This window comes from Phyllostomus discolor, chromosome 6, assembly GCF_004126475.2.
Source record: "Phyllostomus discolor isolate MPI-MPIP mPhyDis1 chromosome 6, mPhyDis1.pri.v3, whole genome shotgun sequence".
Taxonomy (NCBI): Eukaryota; Metazoa; Chordata; class Mammalia; order Chiroptera; family Phyllostomidae; genus Phyllostomus; species Phyllostomus discolor.
In genome coordinates, this window is record NC_040908.2 from 12,124,612 (window position 1) to 12,151,124 (window position 26,513).

Sequence of the window (26,513 nt, forward strand, 5' to 3'; positions counted from 1 at the left end):
TCAGTTCTTGTAACAGAGAATGATATTACAGCAGCCGACATCTACTCAACTTTGTATGTATTATGTCTCACCTATACAACTCTGTCCCATTGATAGGGGACTCAAGACTTGGAAATTTTAGCTTAAGATAAAAAGTTGTAAGTCCAGCAAGTAATGTGTATGTTAAGCTTTTGTTTCAGAAACTGCAGATAAGGCCCATCCTGGCTCCTGGGAAGAACAGCCAACCTCCTGGGGCACTGATACAAGATCACCGCCTGGGGACATCCGAACCTTTGTTCCAGGGAGAACAGATGACCACCCCGCCCCCTTGGGAAGAGCTAACTGCCCAGGACAGGAATGCTGCATCTTCTGAATCTCAAAGCCCTCACCACACCTTGTTTGTCCTCCTGTAACAGGGTGCAGCCAAGAGGGGGGACCCCAAATAGGGATTTGGAATGGGGCCCAGAACTCAAGGTGCCCAGGAAATATTAGGGTGTCCTCATCACCACCCCCACCCCCTCATAGGTGTGGGTTGGGGGAAGGGACACATGGAGCAGGGCCATTGAGAGCTGTTTTGCATAGCAACAGATTTGCAGCTAACCTCTGGTGTGGTCAATTAACATATCTATAACCTTTAACTGGCTGTGTAGATATGTTAAATAGCTGTGGCCATGCTTTGAGCCAGGGGAATGGAAGTAACTTCCCCACCCAGATGTAACTGGGGGCAGGTCCCCCAAGTTACAGAGCCTGCGTGGGAGCTTGGAGAAGACTGGCTCCGTGACAGGGGACCACCCCTGCCAGACTCACTATGGCAGCCCAATAAAGCTGGAAGGATATGAGAGTGCTGGCAAGTGTAGCCAATTGTGGGAGGAGTCGGAAATGGGGCTGCAGAGGAAGATTGGCGTGGGTATTTAAACCCAGACGCGGCAGCCATTGGGAAGAGAACCACTCAGCTGTGGCAGTGAAGGAGAGCCACACAGCTTTGCCAGAGTGGGGACCCCCCCCAAATTTAGAAGGGGGAACCACCACCCAGCTTTAGCAGAGATCCCGGCGACACAGCTGATGGTGCTGGGAACCGAGGGAGGCCTACCAGCCGAGTACGGATTACTGGGAAGAACCGGGGGCTGCCTGAGCCACAGACTTCTATTTCCTTTCCTGAGATACGGTACCCCAGACTGGGCAAAGGGGGGAAGGAAGGACTGTGTGTGTTTGTGGGTGTTTTAAGGGACTTTGGGATTTTGATGAAGACATTAGGTCACTACTTTAAGTCTGTATAGCATTAAATACTTCCTTTCCTTTGCACGAATCGCTGGCATTGAGAGATGTTTTTCCTGTAAGGCGGCAGACATAACAAACCTGGGGGGTTCCTTTCAGTAACAGTATATTGCCCTTGACCCCCCCTTTTTGTTCTGTTAACACTCCGCCCCAGCCCCCATAGAAGATCTGGCCAGGAAAGAGAAGGCAAGATGGTTCGTTAGGGTGTGGACCCGCCATCTTCTCGGATCGCCAGCCAGGGGAATAAAACCCCCATAAAAGATTCAATCGCTGTCATTGCTCGTTGGATTTGGTGGTGACAGGCAGCCTGAACGCCGGTGTCTTTTACGGTCACACCGTGACCTCGCTGGTCTCATAAGGGGACCCCAATGTCACCATGTTTAGCTTCTCTCCTGTCGGCCCCATGGACATTGCCCAGAGAAGGCGCTGCTGCTCTCCTCTCTGGAGGGTCTTGCCCTGTGTCCTAAAAGCAGCTTGGGCCACCTCAAACAGGAAGCGCAACCTGCAGGTCAGGCTCCATGCAGGCCAAAGAAAAACTAAGATAGAAACAGAAAAGATGAGCTGATTTTTGCATCCATGAAACAAGAACAAAATGATACTTTAAATATCAAGAGAACAAAAATTAAACCGAATATAGACATTTAACTTGGGAAGGAAATAGACTTGGGAGCACAGTCTGGGAAGGCCGATATCTGAATTAGCAGTGGCCCTAGACATAGAGAAAGAAGAGAACAAATGCAGGCAAACCATACAGAAGTAACTCCAGAAGTTTCCCCAGAACTGAAGGACAGAGCTCCAGAGAGGAGAGGCTCAGAGAGTCCAGCCCAGACCACGCCCCCGAGGCAGGTCTGGGAAATTCCAGAACGTGTCTGGGGATTATCCATCAGGGGAAAGGTGGAGATTCTGAAAGCTTTAGGGAAAGAGCAACAACATGAGGAAAGTGGGTCAGGAAGACCAGGACAGCACTGGAGTCCTCCACAGCAACAACCGAGGACGTCAGGGACAGCGAGGAGAGACAGGTCAAGGAGGCTGGCGAAGGGAGGTCCCAGGAAACGGCTGTGCGGCACCGCAGCGCACACCAGCGCGGCCCTGGGAGAGGCCACCGGTGCCCAGGGACATTCTCTCGAGTCGCTGGAACACTGGAGTGCCATGTGTGTGAAGGTGCTAGGGAGAGAGCGGGGATGCCGCTGGGGATGTGTTTAGGGACAAACGAGCAGTTGATACACAGAAAAGTAGGCAAACGAAGGCTGCTCTCATAAAAAAAAAGTGTACAGAAAAGGAAAACTAATCATTGTATACTAACAGCTCAGCTGTCAGCAGTTTTTCTAGTCAAAATAACGTGGTTCTGAGTAATGATTTAATGAAAAGTGTGACCAGCTGAGCGGGTGCGAACGACAGGAAGTGGGAGTGTGTGCTGGGACAGGTGCGACTCTCTTCCACGGCAGGGAGTCAGAAGGTAGTAGCCAAGTGAGAATAATATTTAGAGATACTCGGACTCTTACTAAAATAACCAGTTAACCAGTATAGAAAATAATTGGCTCTGGGGAGAGCCATGTATTTCTGACTTAAACATACATTTAAGTAAAAATAATTCCACTTTATGTGCATTTTTAAGCTCCCAAACCACTTTTATGGACACACACAAATATAATCATTGTGGTGAATGCAGTGGAAATGACTAAGATTTATCGGATACTTACTCTGTGTCTGGTCCTGTCCTAAGTGCTTCACGGGTGTTGATTCAAACACTCACAGTAACCCCCCAGGGGCTTGGAGCTATCATGACCCCCAACCTACAGGCACCCGGACGTGCAGAGCAGCGAACTAGCCTGCTGCCCGTCACGTAGCCACGAAGGGGCATAATTAGCATTCTGACTTGGTGTGACCTCAGCACCCACACTGTTACTCTCTCAAGTGAAGTATTCAAAGCACAGGCAGGAAAGATGCTACAGCCATCGGAGCGGGGGCCTCTGGGGAGGAAAGAGAAGCAATGGGACTGGGGAGGGGAGAGAGGAAACTTCAGCTCACCTAGAATTTCTTTTTTTTTTTTTAAGGATTTTATTCATTTACCTTCTAGAGAGGGAAGGGAGGGAGATAGAGAAACAACAATGTGCGGTTGCTAGGGGTTATGGCCTGCAACCCAGGCACGTGCCCTGGCTGGGAATCGAACCTGCGACACTTTGGTTCACAGCCCACGCTCAATCCACTGAGCTACGCCAGCCAGGGCAGAATTTTTTTTAAGGAAAAAACTGAAATACGGAAAACTGTTCTGGGTGGCGGGAATATGTATATTGAATCATTCTGTGTAGTGTTCTGTCGTTTAAAAAAATGCTTTTTTTTAAAGGAAGTTCTTTTTTTTTAAGATTATATTTATTTTTAGAGAGGGAAGGGAGGGAGAGAGAGAAACATGAATGTGGGGTTGCTGGGGATCATGGCCTGCGACCCAGGCATGTACCCTGACTGGGAATCGAACCTGCGACACTGAAAAATGCTTATTAACAGGAGAGAAAAACCCAAATAAGGGATAGTGAGTTTGTCAGTCACCTTAATGATAGATGGGTTAAAAATCCAAGCTTCCAAATCACAGAGAATCCTACCTAGCTCACTAGGGGCATAACCTTGGGCAAGTTGCTTCACCCATGCTGCTTTTCAGTTCCCCCTTTTGGGAAGTTGGGCTAACAGCGGTACTTATCTCAAAGGATGCTGTGATCCTTAAATTGTTAATTCTTTCAACGCTCCCCAGCACTCAGATTGGAGAAGGGCCTGTCCTCTAGATGGAATGTTCTGTTCTGAGACAACCAGGGCCTTGCTGTCAGGTCCTCAGCTGTAGCCCTAATGCCCAAGGACTGTGCTTGGCAAATGACAGTGGCTCAAAGAAATGTGTTAAGTGCTAACTCGCGGTGCTAGGGAAGATGCTATTTCACTTCCTGGCCCATGATCCTGCTGTTCCCACTGCCCAGAAGCCTTTTCCAACTTGATGCTTCAGCTGGGCCATCAGGTTTCCCAGGAAGGCTCCCCTGAGGCCTGGCTACATGCTCCTCCCCCACACACCCACAGTGCCTTATGCAGAACTCGGTCGTCTCAACACCTGCCCTGCTACGCTGAAGCGATGATGTCTGTGTGGCTACGCCGCTAGAAGCCATCAAGTGACTGAGAGCACTGACTCTGGGGCCAGACGGCCTGCACTTGAATCCCGGCTGTGTGACCTGGGGCAAGTTACTTTAGTCTCAGTTTCTTGGTCTGGAAAATGGAGATAACAACACCTATTTCATAAGGTTCTCACGGGGTTAACAGAGATTACGTTGGTCTTGGCGAAGCAATCAGAACGTAGCAAACTGGATCTCGTTGCAGGCAGTGTCTTGCCTGGGTCCGCATTCCCCCAATGGATGACTGGTACACCAGCCCAAACGAAAGGATTATTGCCCCAACTAAGTCAGTGGCGATGCAGACGGAGAAGAGGTGATGGGTCTGAGACGTGTGTAGAGGGGGAAAAATCAACAGAAAATGTGCTGTATGATTGGAATAAGATGTACCATGTAAAAAGATAAAATTTAGATGGCACCTAAGTTTGAGGATTTGGAAACTTGAGGGATTTAGTTCTAGTCACTAAAACAGGAAATACAGGAGAGCGAAAAAGAAAAGGGAGAGTTCTCGGCATATTGTTAACAACAAAATGCATCACTGAATGCCTAGAAAGAACACTTTAAAGAGATGACTTGAACCCTGATCAACCATGACAGAAACCCAGCACAGGACCCCTAAAAGTGTGTAAGCTCATGAAGACAGGGAATCTTCTGTTGTGTTTGCTTTTTAGTTTCCAGCACCTGCAACAGTACTTACTACATGCTTGACACATGGCATAGTAAATACTCGCTATCTGTTGAATGCATAAAAGGATGATTTAGGTAAATTTCAGCTTCCAAGTCAATTAAAACAAAAAAGAATTAAATAAGCATCTATGTGTCCAGCATTGTTTTAAATTCCTTCAGGGAATGTGGAAGAATGTACTTCCTTTGTACCCCTCTTTTGGCATGATTCCTAGGTTTTGCATAACATTAGTAACTTGCTGTTACGAAGCACAAAATGCAGACAAGTTCTGACGAAGGGTCGGCACAGGCTGTAACAGTAAGGAGATTTACTGGTGTTGAATCTAAGCCCAGCTGTGAAATGAGCAAGATTTGAACAAGATAAAGAAATTCCAGGATGGCTGGTATGAATAAAGTGATTATGATGCAAAAGAAAGGGTCCCAAGAAACCAGTAAGAAGTTTTGGGGAAGTGGGGCTAGACTCGGGAAAAGCCACGAAGAGGAAAGGCAAATACAATGTCAACTCTCTCTGAAACCCGATCTCTTTTTCCCAGTTCCCAAACAGACGCATCAGCTCAGAACTCCACACAACAGTGTTCCTTCCAGGCCAGCCTTTATCGCTCTGCATCATTAAGACTGTAGTGCACCGACCTCCCCTGGTGGACCATGCATAAGCTGGTTGAAGACAGAGAGTATGTCGTCTGAGCATCCCATATGCCTAGCAAAGTACCTAGGACATAAAAGACTTACAACTATGTGGGTAGCGGAGGGAATTCAGATATATTTTAAAAGCCAATAGATAACTTTGCAGGTGTTAGGGCAGACGGGTAACATGAAGTAGATATTTAAAGATTAGCCTCTCACTTCACTGTAATTTTGAGTTCAATGGAAAACTAAAGCCAGCAGAATAAACCCAACTTAATCTCCAGAGCCCTAAAAACTTGACTGAAATTCAAATGCAATTATAAACGCCTTATCGAAACATTCAAATAAAATTTGTTCAGAATGTTTCCCAGGTTTATCATTACCTCTGTTCTGATATACGGGCACACCTCATTCTATCGTGCTTACTTTATTGTACTTGACAGATACATTTTCTACAAATCAAATGCAAGGCCCTCCACCAGCAAAAAGGATACATCTCACTGAAGACTCAGAGATGGTTAGTGTTTTTCAGCAATAAAGTTTTTTTTTCACAGTTTTATTTATTGATTTTAGAGAATACGGGAGGGAGAGGGAGAGAGACAGAGAAACATCGATTTGCTGTGTCACTCATTTGTGCATTCATTGGTTGATTCATTGGTTGTATGTGCCCTGACTGGGGATCAAACACACAACCTCGGTGAATCAGTATGAGGCTCCAACCAACTGAGCCACCCAGTCAGGGCAGCAATAAAGTTATTTTTCTTTCTTAAAGACTTTATTTACCCTAGCTGGCATAGCTCAGTGGATTGAGTGCGGGCTGCGAACCAAAGTGTTGCAGGTTCGATTCCCAGTCAGGGCACATGCCTGGGTTGCAGGCCATGACCCCCAGCAACTGCACATTGATGTTTCTCTATCTCCCTCCCCTCCCTCTCTAAAAATAAATTAAAATTTTAAAAATAAAAAAAATAAATATTTATTTATTTACTTGTAGAGAGAGGGGAAGGGAGGGTGAAAGAGAGGGAGATAAACGTCCGTGTGTGAGAGATACATCAATCGGTTGCCTCTCGCACACCTCTTGACTGGGGACCTGGCCTGCAACCCAGCATGTGTCCTGACTGGGAACTGAACCAACGACCTTTTGATTCACGGGCTGATGCTCAATCTACTGAGCCACACCAGCCAGGGCAAAGTATGTTTCAATTAAGGTGTATGCATTGTTTTTTTACTCATTAAATGTACTATTGTACATTTAATAGACTATATATATATATATATATATATATATATATATATATAGTATAAACATAACTGTACATGCATTGGGAAACCAAAAAACTCGTGTGACTCATTTTCCTGCAATACTGGCTTTACTGCAGCAGTCTGCAACAGAGCTGCAGTATCTCCGAGGCATTCCTGTATACACATAGTCAGAAGTAAAAATTATACAATCCGTAAAACAAAACAAAGTGTTATTCAGTCGGCTCCTTTTGTACTGAGATTAAAAGTAAGATTTTATATTGAGGAAGGTTCGTGTGCTAATCTTGGAACGTAAGGAGGTGTTTCACGGTAGACAGCAGAACTATGGGCAGCCTGAATACAGGAACATTCCATTCACTGGAAGCAGTAAGTCGTTCAGATTCTGGTATAAAATCTCTCTCCGTATTTAAATTCCATGTATCGCTCAAAGTATACTGACAACTACATGATGATCAAAGAATAAACATCATAAAATGAATAAACCATACTACCCAATCATCTTTTGTAGCATAGTCTTTCAATTGGAAAAACAGACTTTAGAAGTAATCTATTTGCTTGTATACAACAAATTTTAGACAAGCTTCAACTTAAACTAAAGTCGCACTTTTTCGGTACAAAATCTTTTAGCTAAAAGATCTGAGGGCTACTAAAACCTGAAAGAAAGATAACAAATTTCTGGGTGCTTAATAAACATCAAATATACCCTACCTGCAAAATATGTGAGTTCAGCTAGAAAAGTAGAATTGCACTTGCAGCCAACAGTAATCATAATTAAGTTACAGGAAGACGTCGTTTTTCTTGTCATCTTTATTCAAGTATTTCACAGCAGTTATATTACAAATTACAGTAAATGTTCAAAATTCCAGAATTCAAAAATTAAATAATTTATTTCAAACTAATGTCAAATGAAGTCAAATGCAAAACATCAACTTAAGACAATTCTAAATTAAACTGCAAACCCAAAACAGACCATAGTAACGAAGTCTACTTAAACCTACAAAGTAGACACACACGACTGAAACCAAGGAGGACTCCCAAAGCCTAAGTAACTGAATGTACAAGGTACGAAAGATGCAGGTACAAGCCCAAATTCAAGCTTACAATGTGATTACAAATAATAATTATAGCAACAATGGCATTCAGCTACGGGACCTGACACGGACGAGAGCCACTGGATAGCACCATAGCTGAACCAACTGAATCAAAAAGTGGGAATATATTACCACCCCACTCCCTAAAAATAAACTCCAGTAAACCTACAAATACATTGGCATATGAGAAAAATCAAGTCATGAAAGGATGTAAAACAAAACAAAACAAAAAATCACAGGTGAGATTCAAGCTCAAAAACACAATTCCACAGCCATCAGTTCCGATCCGAGTGCGGTTCCGTCATCTTCACACGGCTCCCGCGGCCCCCACAGCCGAGCACCAGCCGTCGTTGGGTCGCGCCGCCACACGGCGCCACACGGCACGTGTCTCACTGATCTGAGAGCAGGCTCCGCAGGGAGCTCATCGTTTATAATGCTCACAATAGGAAGTAAGAACAGAGGTCAATTTGTACATAGTTTTGCCAATGCTATACAGCAAAAATTAAGAACTTACAGAAAAGTAAACACAATTGAGTCTACTTGGATCATTTCACAAGCTGCTTTAAACTATAGAACCACCAGATATCTGTAAAATAAGCGAACTGGTATAGTGTGCATCTTTGGGGGTGGAGGGGAACGGCAATGGAGGAGTTGGTACAATTTCAGCTCATTTTTCTCCCCTTGGCATTTGATTGGCTTTCTGTTTAAGACCTAAACTGTTCAAAGTGGCAGTTCCTATCATACTGAGGTTGCCTCCTCTTTCTCCATCTATATCAAGGTTAAAATTTTTAAAAACTTGATCTTTTGGAAGCATTTGAATGCTGAATGTAAATAAATTCCCCTTGTCAAACTCACTGATGGCTAAAACCTTAATAAACTTGTACGAATTTAGTAACCTACTAACAACATGTGCGCTTTTATTTTCCTTTCACAAGTGCTGCTGTTACTTGAACAGAATGCTTCTGAATTAGAGTAACTGGAATAAATATTTAAAAAAAAATAGTGCAGCAAGAACCTGAGACTTGCAAAAAACCCTTTTACCAGAAACTTGCTACAAAAAATCTGCTACATCTTATTTCTTCATCAAATCTTTAAATTCTGTTAACAATTTCCCTCAAAATACAAAATGCTAATATGTATTAGACAGTAAAATAGTCTAAACTGGTATGATGGTAATAAATACTAAAGAAAGCATGATAATCCTCCCAATAATCAAATTAGAGGCTTCAAATAACCTCCCTTTAAAATGGTTCATTGTTAATCGCACTTGCCCACCTTAAAAATACAGTGTGTCTACATGGGTAGCATCTTGAATCCTATGACTGAGTATTATGAAAATTTTAGACTATGTATAAAGGAAACAAGTGGCATTTTTCAAAACTGAAGCGAGAGCCAGAAGGCGTGGCAGGTCAGTGTGAATGCAGAGAAGCACTTGGGATTACTGCAGTAGCCTGCGGCCCCCGCGTGCCTGCCGCCCGGCACCGCGCGCTGCGAGCAGCCAGAGACAGGGGACAAGTACCTTAGCTTCAGCGTGTAAACGGTGGCAGAGTGATTACAGGGCTCTGTAAACACTGTTGGTAACTGAAATACAAAAAGCTGAGGTAGCTCAGTATCTCTGCAGTAGTCCAAGACCATTTGCTCCAATTAAAACCCAACCTCCATGTGTTGCATATACTGGAAAGACACCTGCAGCTAACTAACAGCTATAATGAATGAAGCTATCAAGCCAACTTGTCAAAATTTTCTACTTTTTTGTTTAAAAAATCATCTGATAAAAAAATGTCACTGTACTCCCTTTGCCTCTTTGTAACTGCCTAGATTGTGTCTCCAAATTTGTAGGTTTTGTAAATCTAGTAACCCATAATTCATTTTAGATAAGTACAACTCACAGAAATCACTCAACAAGATCCAAAATGGATTCCAATCAAAATGAATATTTGTGAAAAGGTCAAACTGATGGTAAGGGATTTAAACGTTTAATACTGTTATTCAAAGGACAATACCAGAGCTCACTTGCAACTGTGCATATAGAAAATTAATTTTGTGGAGCTTCTGACAAATTCCTCTCTGTCCATTTGGCAAGCCCTGGCTTTCAAACAAAACAGCAGTAATTTACTGTACGCGATCACCATTCTCCTCTAGGAACTCAGACACGAATAACTAGTCAATTGCCACTGACAGAGGAAAGGACATCTACTATCTATCTATTGTCTGGTCATCGCTGCCAGTGGCGCCAAAAAGCGTGTGGGGTTTTTGGTGGACTGTGGATTATTTTTGTTGTTGTTTTATTATGTGTTTTGATTGAGTTTTAAAAACAAGCTAGGCATTTTATTATACCCAAACACTGGTTGCTTCTTAACGACACAGAGTATCAAAACTTATTTTTAAGGTTCTGACCAAAGAAAACATTTTAATTCATTTGCTACAAACAAGCCCATCTTTTTGTTTAGCCTTATCTTCCTCAAATGAATAAAAAGGCACATTAAAGGCAGTTCTAAAGAGCCTAATCTAATTTCATCCAGTTTCTTCAGTTCCCCATCAGAATATACCATAGCCAACTCATAAACAGGTTTCAGTTCATTACCCAGAGGAAAAAATAGAAACAAATATGATAAAAGGGATAGAAAAGAGAAAAATATAACAGTTTGCCCACTGTTTAAACAATTCAACACAGTTAGAACTGCCCGCCATTTCCTCGCGTCTGCTGGTCCGCTCCCCGAGAGAGGGGTCTCCGGAGGGGAGTGCACGGAAAGAGGAGCAGTGAGAGCAGTTTCTGTAGCACCAAAATCTCCAATCTGTGGGGTTGTATTTTTTATTTGTGGAAAATACAACATGTTTTTGAAGTTCTGTTTGGTTCTTGTAGGCTGGTTGGTTTCAGGTACCTGAGACAATAGCACCAAATTCAACAGAGAGAAAGAATGAGTGAGCGAGCACTTTACACCAAGGCTCTGCACGTAATTGGTGCAATTTGAAATTGAATGGCTCAGAAGACTGCTCTGTCAGGAGCAGATTGGAGAGGATAAACCACTCATCTTGAAAAGTTCATAGGAATGTCTCAAACATATGAACTGTTCTTTCCATCTCCTACAAAAAGAAAAAAAAAAGTACATGTCATCTATTAAAGGAAAAACCAGTTATTATGGGAAAATTTGCTTTAACTTTTTAAAGAAAGCATTTTAGACACAAGTTAAGTATTTTCCTTACAACACCATAGCTACTCTGTAAGACTATCTGCCCTAGGCACTTCCAAATGCCTCCTATTTTACATTTAGGCTTATAAGGATGATGCTAGAACACTCCACAAGTACTTATTATGCCCGATATTGTGCTAAGAAATTCATGCATACGAATAATTTGTCAGCTAATAAACAGCAGAGTCGGGATGTGAATGCAGGTGGTCTCACTCCAGAGCCTGAGCCCTTTCTTATTCATCATATTCAACTAATTCCCAGCGCAAAATGAACACATCAGGTACGGTAAAACTTGTACCAGAAGTAGAATACACCTGATCCCACTGCTCTACACTCCAACCACAGCTGGAAAAAGAAAGAAACAAACAAACAAAAAACAGGAGCCGCTGCTATCACCACCCCCAGGAATGCCACTGGCTGGAGATTCTGCTGTAGACCACGCCCCTCCCTCAAGAAGGTCCCGGACAACCGGGCTCCAGGTGCCACACTGAAATGGGTTTCACTGCTGAAGAGCATTCAATGCATTCAAGCCAATCAAATGTGAACAATGTGAATAAGGAAGTTCTAGAATAAGTGGGGGGGAAGTAAAGAGCTCTACCCCATACATCTCATTCAGATGGACAAATATCAAATATATCTAAGACATTTGGTTTTCCACCTCCAGAGATATTATAATCTACACTCTGTATAACTAATAGGCTATACTAATAGTGTTATCGAGCAAAAAGTTCTATATGAACAATCAAACTCACTCCTGCTAAATGTTTCATTACATATTACTGGGCAGGAAAAAAACCAGGTTATAAGATAAAATATACAATACGATCCCAATTTAAAAATACATATTCACATACTTACACATGTTACACACATCTAGACATTTTTAAAGGATGAGATTATTCACAAAGATAAACACTAAGTAGTTTCCTCTAGATGGGAGAATATGGGTGCTGTCTTCATTTTCTCATTTGTGGTTTCCTATTTCTGTATGTTTTATAATGACAGTAGTATAGGTTTGTAAAACTGACTCATAAAAATGTGATTATAATTTTTAAACACTCTCTTAATTTGATTCAAATCCAATATTCTTATTACACATGGAAAATAACCCCATCCTTTACATAGACACCTTTAATATACTAGAAATGCTCCTTGGGAGCAAGGGCTTGTCCCGAGTTACTTCTGCAGCCCAGGCACACCAAGCACAGTGTCTGGTACTGTAGGTCCTTAATAAATACTCAGTAACTGGACCACCAGATAAACTAACAGGCACGTGAACAGAGACAGTCTCATTAAGTCACTTGGCCATACGGCGAGTAGATGAGGGATTACATTTGCTCAGATAACCTCAAAAAAGCAGAAGTCCACACTTCATGATGTAAATTATACAAACAGAGATATAAGCTCATATTTGTAGGGAAGCACTGTCTTATGTCCCCGAGTTGTTTAAAAATAGACCAGTGTGCCTCTGAAGGATCTAAACGAGAGGACGACGACTCCTCCACACGGCTATCTGGCAGAACTAAGTCTGTTTACCTGAGATACTTTTAAGTTTTCTCCCAACCCTTAGCTGGGAGCCACAGGCCTCACTGCCCACGCTCAGCAGCAGCTGCCCAGGGGCAACGGCGAACACAGAGAGGTCATGTCCACATTCAGAGGGACTCAGTGACACACCTGCTCAGTGATGTCAGCAATAAGGAAGGACGGGGAGAAATGCCATACGCTGTTTTGTGTACTTGGCACCCAGAACCATGATTTTCTGTGTTTTGATAAATAAAACATCCCAGATACTTCTCTCCTGAGACAAAATGGAATGACTTTATTCATCAAATTAGAAAATGATTAAATTAACCTAATCTTAAATCTCCAAAACATTCTTCAGTCACTTGGTAAAAGACGTAGGCTGAAACAACTGTTCTTTGGGAAAAGCGAAAGCACGTCCTTGTTTGTCCTACAGACGAACCAAGCACTTACCTCCATTAGTTGCGATTTGTCATAATCTTTACGGTGACGATAGATGCACTGACTAAGAAGAGAATACAATCTCTCAAGTTGATCAACTGCCAGATTGCTGCTTTTATCTACCAACAAATCAAGCAATTTCTAAGAAAAATTAGAAAGAAAATAAAATGAAGTTTGATTTCACTATTCAAACTGAAACATTAGATCCTGTGGCTAGGCAACAGACACTACAGGCGATGAAATAACAGTGACACTGAGCTTATGAGTTTAGAGGATTCTAGGGCTTAGTTTATTACCAAGACAATTCTCATGTTTCTAAATCCCCAAATGCACACATAACTTTTTCTACTGATAGCCCTAATGCACTAATAGTCCTTGTTGAAGCAAAAGATGATCTAAACTAGGTTTACTCGGTTGCCCACTGCACATACTTGAACCTCTTCCCACTCAATTGTGGCGGACTGGGAAGAGCGAGCTCACCTTCAGTCTCTCGTGATCAACCACGAGCGGCGGCACCGGCTCGGACGGCTCTTCAGGAACCAGTTCCAGGGTGGTGGTTTTTGTCTGCTCTAAAATTAACTTACGATATTTCTTTACTTTGGAAGCACCTACAATTGAGAAAAAAAAATGCACTGCAGCAAGTAAAAGTTAAGAAAAATCAGGCTTAAACAACTATAAATTTGGTTACCCACCATAAATCCTTTTTGGAATAAGAGTGTATTCTTTAAATGATAAAGGATTTTTTCTGTAAGAATAAGAAACCCAGATGAAAGAGAACTAAACCTCAACTATGAAAGCCAAGTCATACTAGAATATCTAATAAATACGTTCACCAGATGGAAGATAAAAGTAATCTTTATCTCTAAGCACTAATAAAAACAGCCATCACTCTCTTTATGACGGTAATCATTTTAAATTTGGAGCTTTCAGAATCAGAGAAAGGGAAGCAACCTAGAAAAGCAGATACTAACACAAAGTGAGGCCAACCTGTCTACATATCTGCCTCCTAAAGTAAAACATATTCCTGAACACTGACGAAATTTCTTATTTTTTCTCTATTACACTGCCTAGACTTCTATTATAAATTGATCTGGGTTATAACATCTTTTTCTTAAAAATCTGGACCTATTAAAAGTGTAATAGGACTAGTGATCTTTCCTAGCTTAGAGTGGATTAGTATAATCGAACTACTTTTTCCCCAACATCTTGCTGAGATAAAACACGTTAAAAAAAAAAAAAGAAACACAAAACACAAAAATCTTGAGGTGGCTGGGCATAATTTGACAGCACCAGGCACGTGAGCCCTGCGCTCCCCTAAGCAGGAGCACTGTAAGAGGAGGCCAAGGGGGAAGGAACGCAAAGATGAACTTGGACTACTTCAGAACTTTCATCCAGGACCTGGCCCATGTCGGGGACACTAAGAAGAACTACCCTCCCCCTTCCTGCATTAGTCCTCTTACTCCCAAGTCTTTAAGCAATTATCTTTCTTTAATGCCTGCTATGTAAAGAATCAAAATGTTGCCTTCAAAAAACACATTCCACACTACATCAGAGACATCTTCTATTTCAGACAGCCTTTAGAATGACAGCCTTGATTTACAGGTCGGTTAATGCACGCTAGTGCTGTTAAGCCCACACTGATGCTCACTACTACGCCCGTGGACTTCCAGGGGGCTGAGAACTTCAATGAGGAACCACTGCCCCAACAGTTACAAACGAGAGCTTCGGGTAAAGCGTGTACACGACAAATACCTTGAACGTTCCTAGATCACCAACTGAACATAACAGTAATGCAAGCCTTTCCTGCAAGCTCCCTTAAACCTCATGCAGCAGCAGCATGAAAACGGGTCCCCCCCACACCCATTCCGCCTCAGCACGCAGACCTCTCCCATTTTCCCGCTCCGTCCCATTCGTTACTTAACCTTGGCTTCACACATTTTAAAGTTCTGTCTGCATGATAACCCAGAATAAATACAGCTCTTAAAACTATTTCCTCTTATTAAATATTGAAAAGAAAATTATTTAAGAATAGTATTTAAGAACAGTACACCTCTTTATCCATTAAAAAAAATTCTAAGACTATGAATAATATCTTCCTAGTTCCTATTTCTGCTAGAGGGCTCAAAAAACTGGCAGCAAAAAACTTTTCCCACCTAACCCAAATCCCAGGCCAAGCATATATTCCATGCAATGCAGAGAGCACAAGTTATAGACATAACTTCAAGACAGGCTTGTGTAAGAAGAGCACCTGTTCAGGAAGGAAATATATATGGAACAGGGTAGATGTCTAACTCACCCCATCCCACTATGAGCTAAAGAACAATGATAAACAAACAGGGGCTAGGAATCCTCAACACCCCCTTTCTGCCGCTTCTTAAAAGAATCACAGAGCCATAAAAAGCCAGGAGTTGGCAGAGTGCTCCAACTGTGAGAACAAGGTAAATTTGACAGTGAGGGTTCTGCTGCTTTCCTCTACCAGTCGCCCTACAAAGCACCCTCAGATTCAACTATCAGCGACTACCTGGAATTAATATCCTTCGGTATATGCCAGATACCAGGCAGGGCAATTAATATACATGACATATATAATCCCTGCAGTGACACCATTCTCAAATTTAATTTAAAAGACGAAAAAACCAGGTTGGAGAGTGTAAGTAACTAGCTCAAAGTTACATGATTACAATGGGCAGGAGTGGTCATTTAATGGGGTCTGTATGGCTCAAATATACCACACTGCTACAGTATCCAAGTCTTCTCAGACCACCCTGTCCCGCCCCACCCCACCCCAGTAATTCTTTTGTTAGAATTCCATCTTCTCCACACCTGTGGGTGTACTCTATGTTTAGTCATAAACCCACTAGGATAGGGCGGATGATAAGGTGGGAGCCAGAAGGGCAAGTGGCCAGGGAAGCAAAGCGTTCTGGACAGTAAACCCTCTGAAACATTCACCAAAATTTCGTATGTATGTGTATGCTTTTCTACGAAAAAAGGATGAAAAATTTAACAGATTCTCAAAGGGGTGTAAGGTATTCGGCAACTATTATTACTGGAGGCCGAACAAAACATGCAATTAATTAACTCTGGGCTTAAACCTTCAGAAGATTTATTAAAATATTATCTCTACCTTCTTTATCCAGTTCTGCATCTTTAACCTCCACATCGGGGCCAGGCTCTAACTTCTCATTGCCGCTGCATTCCAGGGCTTCTGGCTTCTCGGGATCGTCTCCATGGCTCTCATTCAAAGCTTCCGGTTTTCCTTTTGACTGGTCCTCCGGAAGAATCTTTTGTCCAGAACTGCATTTATCTCCGCTACTACAGAAAGAAACTACTTCAGCTTTGCCGTCCTGACACTCGAGAACTGGTATGCCTTCAAAACTGTCAGTGGAGGCCTCACCGTTTAGACAGCTTCCTCTAAGGAAAGGCTCCTTCCTAGAAGCCTGTTCTGGGTTTAGAGAGCTGCTGCTGTTGACCAGTAGAGACTCGTTCGAGCTTTCCTCTTCGGTAGATGCAAAGTTCTCTTTCGTGCCGGCTCCACTGTTCAGCCTCTGCGCCTGGTCCATGTCCATGATGTCACACGAAGACTCGTCATTGGTCATAGATAAGTCTCCAGCATCCTCCCCGTTTTCTTCATGGCAGTCAGTGCTGACCTCGAACTCGCCGTTCTCCAGCGACTTCCTGCCCTCTGCGTGGTTCTCACAGTCTGCAAATTTGGTGTCTTCTTCGTCTTTTTTTAAATTGTTGACCTTCCTTTTCTTAATGATTCCTTTACCCCACTGTGATCGCCGCCTTGATTTTCTCCGAACTCGAACTATTTTACAAGGAAGAAAAAGAGATATGTAGAACTTGGAGTGCGACACTTGTTTCACAGATGTAAAGTAAGACTCGAACAAGAGTAAACCCGTCCCGGTGCAACACACAAGCACTAACTACTTCACTCCTGGCACCCGTCCTGACTAACCCTCACAACTCCAAGTGGAATGGATATAAAGTCAGGGATAAACTCTAAAGTGTTAAAATTTGTTAAATTTCTTTCCTATATACTACCCAGCATTAATTTTTTTTCTATTACCCCAGATTCCACTTTATCGCTGTTCCTAATCCCTAACGTCCAGGGTCAAGCACATAATATTCACATTTAGGAAATGAGCACATTACCAGGCCACATGGAAGGTTTGGGGTGACAGCCCTGGATTTACACCAAAAAGGTGGGGTGTTTTGCCACCAAGATAACCCCAAAGCACCTAAACCATGAAAATAAATTAAAGGCATGATCCAGTGTATCAAGACAGAATAGTTACAGGTACCCCCACAAAGAAATCCCCACTGCCTGTCCTTCCAGAAGACAGAATATCCCACAGTTAACATGGTCATGGACAGAGGCCCCATGAAGGTTACATGGACAATCTGGTTAGCTGACAGTGAGCCTTGACTGGCTCACCTTGTAGAATCAATTTCTTGCAAAGTTGTTATTTGAAAATATGTAGGAAAATTAAGCCCTCTGCTATTAAGGTGGCAGGCAACACCACTAACAATGAAAATAAATGTTTAGTCAGTTACATGACAATAATGACCTACCAAAGTCGTAGGGAGTATACTCTTAGGTACTACAAACTATCATAAGCTTTATGAGTATTTTATGAGCTGGTACTTCCAAGTAAAGATGGACCCAGGAATTTTTAATTCCCCATGTATGTATCAAAGACAGTTGGTTATGCAATTCTATCCTACTTTCCCTTAAATAAGTAAAAAGTTAACAATTATTTTGCAACTTGGAATAAATGCATAAAGAAATTGAAATATTATATAAAAGTTATTAAAGCAAACTAGTTAAACTAGACACCTATCACTTCTGGTGTCTAACACCAAATTCTATATATTAGCTTATTGAAAACTATCAGGGTAAAAATAATTCATTTTTCCCTAAGACCATAAAAGTAATGTCAAGTCTGGCTTAATTTTTAAAAAAATAGTATATATTTTTAATATATAAAAGTTGAAAAGCTTCCTTGGAAAGACATTTTAAAAAGGAAATACAAATATGAGAGCACTAAGTGCAGACTGTTTAATCCGCAGTTTAAAAATTGCTTTTGGAAGAGAAATAGAAGGGAATATGGTCTTATGACAATGCTTGTTTCTTATATTCTACTGCTTAATATAAACGTCTGATCTATTAACAGTGTATAGTGTGTTTACATACTTTTTTCATCTTTAATTTGTACTGAGTTTCTGTAAAGATACCAAAGTCTTCGCAAGAAATGAACAAATTTATTCTTAACTAAGAATAAATCTACTAAAGGTTTCCAAAATTCAAGTTAGTCACTTGGCTCAAAATACATTTTGCCTTCAAAACTGTAATATTAGAATCATCTCTCCTTTTTTTTTACCCTGTTAATTTCTATTTACAATTTATAGTTACAGGGAAGTTGGAGAAGAAAGTTCTGTATCAGTCTTCTGTGAGAAGCTGGACACAAGCTAAAGTGATGGATATTCATAAGCATTCCATTAACTATATGAAAAACTAATCTAGTGCACATAATGGACTAGTCCACATAATCTAGTCCACATTTTTTCATTAAAAATGAAAAAAAAAATGTAGATGCTCTTTCTCTAATAGGTGGAACTGTTAGGTCTTTACTTCCTAACAAGTCACTCGTGACATTGTGGCCTCACTTTTCCTCCAACCACGTAAACAAAAATCCAAATGGTTCCCCTTTTCTTTCCTCATTAAGCCATGGAGCTCCAGAGCAAGAGGCTGAACTCCGCTCAATCAAGAGCCAGACCAATTACTTGATATGTAGGTGGTACGTTAAGCAAAGGCCAAAAGCCCTACTGCAGCAAATTTACTTCTAACACTTTCATCCCAGCTAAGAACAGAAAAAATGTTCTCGTTTGCAGAGATGTCAAACTACAGAAAATTTCTACCTCTTTATATAACTACTTTTAACAGCTAGTATGATTTTACTAAAATAAGAGAAATATAAGCTCCAGAAGAATGGGGATTTTTGTTTAGCCACTGCTGAATCTCCATAGCACCTCGTAGGTGGTAGGAGTATATGTTTATACTACTTCCTTTCTTAGGGATGCTTTGTGCAAAAAGCCCTTTTAGAGGTACAGTCTTTAGAGTCCATTTTTATAGCATCTCTGAGCTTGTTTCCAAAACTAGGACCTTAGGAAAGCAACTCTGCCTTAGAAACATTTAGATTTAGATTAACTTACTTATGATTTAAGTAAGTTAACATAAAAAAGACATATGATGAGTCACATATGCCATCTACTGGTAAGAGAAAACAAGACTCATTTGTAGATTAAAGTAGTATTTTAATATTTAAAGGAACTTAGATTGCTTAAAGCCTATATTCATTTGTTTTAGTTAGAAAATATTTGTGTCAAGTGCAGAGAATGTAAAGGATTTTAAATTTTAGAGTGTTGTGTTACAGAATCCAGGTCATGACCGAGACACAACTAGGCCAAAAAACTTTAATCAGCTTCATGGAACCAAAGGCAGCACTAAGTGCTTCCAATTTCCTCATATATCAGTGCCTTATCACAAAGCGGACAAGCTAAAAAATAGGTATGGTTCATTCATTCAAGTTCAGTGCCACTGGGAAAGAACGTGTTACGGCCAGCCTCCCTGACAGTTGGAGTGGCATCAGAAGATGCGGAACAGCATCTATCTTCCAAGGATGGCTACCTTCCGTGAAACATAAGCACTGCATTAGAAAGATGCTATGTTTATTAACATTTGTCTTTTAGAGAAAAAACAAAACACTGAATATTCCCTCTCTAAATAGACCTCTTAAACAAAACTAGATGAAGAAGGCTATACTGATCTTTCAAACTGAGTACAAAATATTCTCTCAAAAAAATCAACCTCCTCCCATTGAATCAGCCACTCCATTCAGCCTGATTTTCCATTTTCCACCAGAAGGATAATATGCTGCATCGCACACAGCAAGGGGCTGGGGCTGGAGGCAGGTGGGAAAAAAACCTACTGGCTCTATATCTCTATCTTAACACCAGAGTTGAAAACTCAAGCTACTCAAACCTAGTTCGATTACAACAGCAAGTACTGAAGAGGGACAGAAAAGAGCAAACAAGGTGAGAGAAATGCATTTCTGATTCAGCCTTTTATCCCGCAGGCTCTTCACCTCTGGAGAGCGAGAAGAGGAAATGAGCGGTGGGCAACAGTGCGCCTGGTCTGTGGACCCGGTCCCCAGGGATCCACATCACTCGTGGTTGTCCCCCCACTGGACAGCATGACCTCAAACACTCACACGCACATTTATTGGCAGAGTTGTGCCAGGCATCCATTGGATTTCTTTGTTTGTGCCGAAATGCCTCTTCAACTCTAGTTTCTGTCTTCCGAGCCCCAGTACCATGAGGATTTATTTGTTCTGCTGTTACCGATAAGCCTGCAAGCAGAAGATAAGAAATACCTATTTAAATATTCCCAGTTAAATAAACCAACAAGGCTTTAAAAAAAGTCTAAAATACAGAACTGAGTTTTAAAGTCATTAATTATACTTAGACAGTTTGTAATTTGGATGAAAATAGTATCTTTTGTTTTAAGATGGGAAGGAAACTAGATACAAAATCATAAAAATAAAATAACCTAGCAGGTAATGCTTACATTTAATCCCCAAAGGGGCCCTATGTATATACTCATTTTAATTTGCAAAGGGACACATTTCACATTTTTATGACTGTGGGGTAATAGATTATATGTTGTCTAAAAGTTATGATTTCTGCCATCTTAGAATGTGTGTTTAATGGGCCAGCAAACCCCATGGAACTGTTTCCCTCTGATTCTAGCCGCCTGTCACATCCCACTGCAGTTGAGTTTGGTTTTCCTACATTGATCTTCATAAGAGTAACCATTCCATCTCAGTGTTCACTAGATTTCTTTGTTCTGTGTCACTCTTAAATGTTGATGTTTCCCAGGTGGTCTCTGGAATTGCTTGTCTCCTCACTCTGATCTACTTTCTACCACAAAGTATCATTCATGCCTTCAGCTTCCACTACCAATGTACAATGATTCCCACATCTACATTTTGAGCCCAAACATTTCTTGGGCTTTTCTAATCCATACAGCCAACAGCCTATGTGAGATCTGCAACTGAGTCTCCTAAAGACAGGCCAGATGACCTCTCCCCACAAAACACCTGCTCCTCCTTGTACTGGCGGTACTGGCGTCTACTAAGTCACTGACCCAGTAACATGGAAGTCACTCTCAACTCCTCCTTCCCTTCACAATGCCCTTCGCCCTGCAGCCACATCTCTTACATTAATTCTATTTTCATCCCCATTTCACTAATTAAAATTCTGAACTACTGCAACAGCTTTTTCTCCCAACAGCGTTAGTAAAGTACAATTTACATAACATACAACTCACTCTTTTTTAAGCACACACTTACATGATTTTTAGTAAATTTTCAGTGCTGTACAATCACTACAGCAACCCAATTTTAGGTAACTTGCCCGGGGAACCACCAACCGACAGTGTGTCTCGACAGGCTCACCTTCTGTGAGCATTCCGTGTAAACAGAATCATGCCTATGCAGTCTTTTCTGACTGGATTCTCACACTTAATGGATGTTTCTGAACTTCATCTATGTCGGAGCATGTATCACGACTCTGTTCCTGCTTGGTTCATGCCTGCTGAGTGGCATGCCAGCCATCATATGACACACCCTGTTTTGCTTACCATTCACCAGCTGACAGACACTCATGTTCCTTCTAGATTCTAGTTGTGAACAATGCTGCTACAAACATTCATGTATATGTCTTTATATGGGCATATGTTTTCCATTTCCCTTCAGTAGATTCCTAGGAGTAGAATCACTGGGTCGTATGGTCAATGTTATTTTTAACTCTTTAGAACTGCCAAACTGTTTCTAAACTGGATCCAACAGTTTTTAACTGGTCTCCCATCTCCCTACCCTTCACCCTGGGCCCTTGCTGTTTCCTGCTGCCAAAGCAATTGACTAACTTGTTCCCCTGCTTAAAACACTTCAATGACTTCTACCAACTATGGCAATGGTTCTTAAACTTTAATGTAATCAAAAGCCTCTTGAACAGTGTAAGTGCACAGTTCTCGGCCTTACTACTCTCAGAGAGTCACTAGGTCTACGCTGATGTGGGCAACAGGCACACCATTTTGATAAACACTGGCCTACGAGACAATGGCATCAACTCACTCAAGCACCGATAGAAACCCTGCTGTATACCAGACATGGTTCTGGGGACCACAGGAAGCCTATGGACAAGACATTCACAGCTCTAAACGAGGAAAGGAAAGACAACAAAAGCTACAACAAAGTGCCAAGTGACTATGATGACCAGAGCCTAAATAGAGTATGTGGCCAGGAAAGGCCTCTCTAAGAAAACAGCAGAAAAGCTTCTTCATAATTTCAGTCTCCTGGGCCCAGCTCACCTCTGGAGCTCTAGTTCTCACCATCTGGTACATCTTCAGCAATACCAAACAGTTAGCAGTTCTTCTAATATACCACATGACTTCACTTATACACACGACTGTTTGCTGTGCTCACAAATACCGCCTCCTTCCCTGTCCCTGCTACCTTCCTCTGCTCCACCGGAGACAGCTCCTCCTCTCCCCAAAGCCTGATCAAATCGCTGCGTCCCCACCAGGAGGTCTCCCCCTGTGCCATAAACACACTTCAGCCAGTGCGTATACCACACTGCACTTGATTTGTTCTACATTCCACTCCCTCTCCTACTGAAGTGTGAGTTCAAGGACAAAGTGTTTTAGTGAATGAAAAACCCCATTTGCTAATTCTGTGTTCATATTAAGAAAATTGTCCATAAAGTTCAATAGGGACAAAACTCAAATCAACCAATATTCCTAAAAACTTAAAAAGTACCAACACTGGGTATAAACTCATGAAAAATAAATCCTCTTCAGATATGAAAGCCTATCTAAATCCTTTAAGAAGAGAAATCAATAATTAACAAAGATAAATTCCTGCAAAAGAAATTTCAGTAAGAAACACTTTAACAATTTGTACCACTGCACTAAAACTTTCCCAGGAAGTAAAGTTTTTAAATATCTTTGAGAATTTACATGACACATACTAGTATCAGAAAGTAAAGTAAAGGCTATGCCTCAAAATCCATTGTTTTCCCAATACCAGGAACCCTAAAGACAAACCATTCAATGACATTAAGCGACTCTTGGTCGTTAACAGGCAGTTCATTTCTACAACTTACCTCTTTTTATTCTTGCCTCCTTAATTTCTTCACAGAGTTTATTAAATTCTGGATCCAGTTCAGCTGCAATGATGGCATGTGCAGTGTCCTTCAGGGTGCAAGCCCTGTGCCTAATTATTTTATCTGTTGAAAAAGTTGGTATACATTTATTATACATACAAATCAAATAGCATTAACAAGGGGCATCTTAAAAAGAGAAGTAAAAGAATACAAACATTTAAATAAAATTGTAAAAAGCATTTCTAGGTGAGAAGTTCATTTACTTGATGAGTAAAAATAAATACAATAAGCTACACAATCAAGTCCATGTTTTTCTGGAAACTATATATACTTCTAGAACTTCAAAGTACTAAGTCTATTTAATAGCTTATTGTCTCAAAGATACAAGACTTTATTTTACATTTTTGAAAACAAAAATGCATGTATTTCAATAAAAATTTTAAAAAGATTTAGGATAGCCCTGACCAGTGTGACTCAGTGGATTGGTTGGGTGCCGTCACACAAACCAAAAGGTCACTGGTTCGATTCCTGATTAGGGCACATGCCTGGGCTGCAGGCAAGGCCCTGGCTGGGGGCATGAGAGAGAAAACCAATCAATGTTTCCCTTGTACATCAATATTTCTCTTGTACATCAATGTTTCTCTCCTCTTTCTCCTTTCCTTTCCCTGTCTCTAAAAATAAATAAATAAAATCTTAAAAGAGAAAAAGATTTAGGATATTCACCATGTGCCCAACACTAGAGTTCTCACAAATAGATACTGACAATTCAGAAATTCTTTCCTTCATAAGTGAAAACTGGTCAAAACTATACTGAAGAGTATAATATATCCTAAGCAAGGATGGCCTTTAAAAACCATAGCAGAAACAGACAAATACAGCAAGATACTCTAACTAAAGAATGTGATTTGGTATAAAAATGGTGGGGAGATCCAGGAGAGAAGTATACACTCCCTTCTGGGTAAACTACACCTGACCGGCGGTACTAAAAGAAGGGTCTCTGTTTTCCACGAAGCCAGAGGTCCTCATTCATACACAACATTATGTAAACAGTGTCCTCTAGAGCTGTACAGCTGAGGTATAAAAGCCAAGTGAATGTATCAAATGCTCTTATTCTGTAACAGCATCAAAAACTAGAACCTAGAGTCTCAAAATAACATCTGCCTTTTCATCTTTAGTAAAGCCACAAAGTATAAAAACAAAGACATATTTTATTTATAATTTTCTTATTAGAAATTCATAGTTCATTGTGGAAATCTAACAAAAACAAACATGCAGTACTCAAAAGGCAACCATTGGTGTTTCCCTTCTAAAACATTTCTCTAAACATTCATTCAATACATATTGTCAACTGTACCAGAAACTGAGTCAGGTGATGGCTACACAGTGGTGAACAAAACAGACACATCTCCACTTTCAAGGCACATTTTGGACTAGTACAGGCAAGAGGTATTAACCACATAATCTCTCAGACAAACATACAAACGCCATCTCTACTCCCCACCCCAAAACCCCTGAACAACAGCTACAATGAAAACCTACGGGGTACTGGTGTGGGTGCCAGCTGAGACTGGGCAGGTCAGGAAAAGCCTCTCTAAGGCTTGAAGACCTAAGACTTGAAGTAGCCACTGGAAGAGCAGAGAAAAACCAGTGCAGGTTCATAAAATACTATGTGAGAAAGTTCCAGAGTAAAAAGATCTCAGAGATTTCAAGAAAATGAAAGGCAGCCATGTGCTTACAGCATAACAACACACAAATAGAAATTTGACCATAGTTAAAGGCTTTTATTTTAGATTTTATCCTAATAGCAATGAAAAGTTGTTGAAAACATCCATCCGAGCGGGAAAGTGATGACTTGAATGAACATTCAAGGTCTTCAAAAGGTCTTCGAGTTTAATTATGCAGGGTCCGGGAGAAGTAACCCCTGCCTGAGTGTGGTTGGTAGGGTAATAATATGGATGTAATAATTTATAGTTTTAATTTGAACATTTCACCTAAAATGGCATATGGTATGCTGGAATGTGGTAATGTTATATTACAGAGCTACGTGCTTTATGAAATAACCCTCTTTATCCCAGGTAATATAGCCATTGGTATGAAATCTACATTGGTATTTATATAACCATACCAGCTTTCTGTAAATCCTTGGTTATAAGACTCCTGTCAGCTAGTCCTCGGTTGGTTATGCAGGTTGAGTGCTCTGCATTTCAGCTGTAATTCCAGTCTGGCCCTGAGGGGAGGCGAGTGCAGCTTCCGTCTACTCTGCCACCACCCTGGATCTGCCTCGACCATTTACTTTTAGTATGACTTATGTGATTATCAATTTGGTTCCTATTTCTTCCCTTTTTCATCTTTCTCTTGCTTGTTTTAGATGGTATATTTTTTTAATGTTGCCATTTTATCTCCTTGTTGGCTTATTAGGTCTATTTGCTGCACTATCACTAGCCATGGTGAGCCTCAAATACCCCCTCTCTTTCTCAGGTCTCGGATAGCTTCCTCACAAGTATATACTGATGCTGCGGAAGGGTCTCCTGCACATCTCCAGAGCGCTCTCTCCACATAACTCTCTTCTTTCTGGTACTCTGCCTTGAAATCTCTACCACTTTGGCCTCCTTATATTCCCAGTTGTCTTTCTTATTAAGGGTGAATTCCAGGCTCCACCTGGGTTTTCCTTCCCATGCCATAGTCTGGGAACTTTCCAGGTTAACTATAGTGCTCACCTTGTTAGTTTCTCATCTTTTGGTAATGACTTTCCTTCATTTCCTGATATCCAATGTCTTTAAATCCATTGTTTTTTCACATATTTTCTTGTTTTCCTTTTCTTCATTCTTTGAAAACCAAACTTTAATGACTATGTAACAATCCAAAGTAGGATATACCTTTATTTTGAAGCCTTTTCCTCTACTGTTTTTTTAAGTATATTTTATTGATTATGCTATTATAGTTGTCCTAATTTTTCCCCTTTGCCCCCTCCACCTGGTACCCTCTTTCCTCCAGCAATGTCGCCTCTTAGTTCATGTCCATGGGTCATATGTATAAGTTCTTTGGCTTTTCCATTTCCTATACTATTCTTAACTTCCCCT

At 41.1% G+C, this 26,513-nt stretch overlaps 1 protein-coding gene across 4 annotated transcripts in view; it reads right to left on the bottom strand.

Moving 5' to 3' along the window:
- Window positions 1-7,753: 7,753 nt before the first annotated feature.
- ATAD2B (ATPase family AAA domain containing 2B) overlaps window positions 7,754-26,513 on the bottom strand; it is a 133,659-nt gene continuing 114,899 nt past the window's right edge. For 2 of the 4 annotated variants that reach the window (XM_036027701.1, XM_028514531.2), the window contains exons 23-28: window positions 23,434-23,556; window positions 20,481-20,618; window positions 16,331-17,014; window positions 13,687-13,814; window positions 13,219-13,347; window positions 7,754-11,137 (exon numbers count right to left, since the gene is read on the bottom strand). In XM_036027701.1, coding sequence (XP_035883594.1) covers window positions 11,096-11,137; window positions 13,219-13,347; window positions 13,687-13,814; window positions 16,331-17,014; window positions 20,481-20,618; window positions 23,434-23,556 — 1,244 coding nt within the window. In that variant the 3' untranslated portion in view covers window positions 7,754-11,095. Of the gene's footprint in view, window positions 11,138-13,218; window positions 13,348-13,686; window positions 13,815-16,330; window positions 17,015-20,480; window positions 20,619-23,433; window positions 23,557-26,513 lie in introns of those variants that run through there. The other 2 variants (XM_036027700.1, XR_004903598.1) reach the window with 2 other exon arrangements.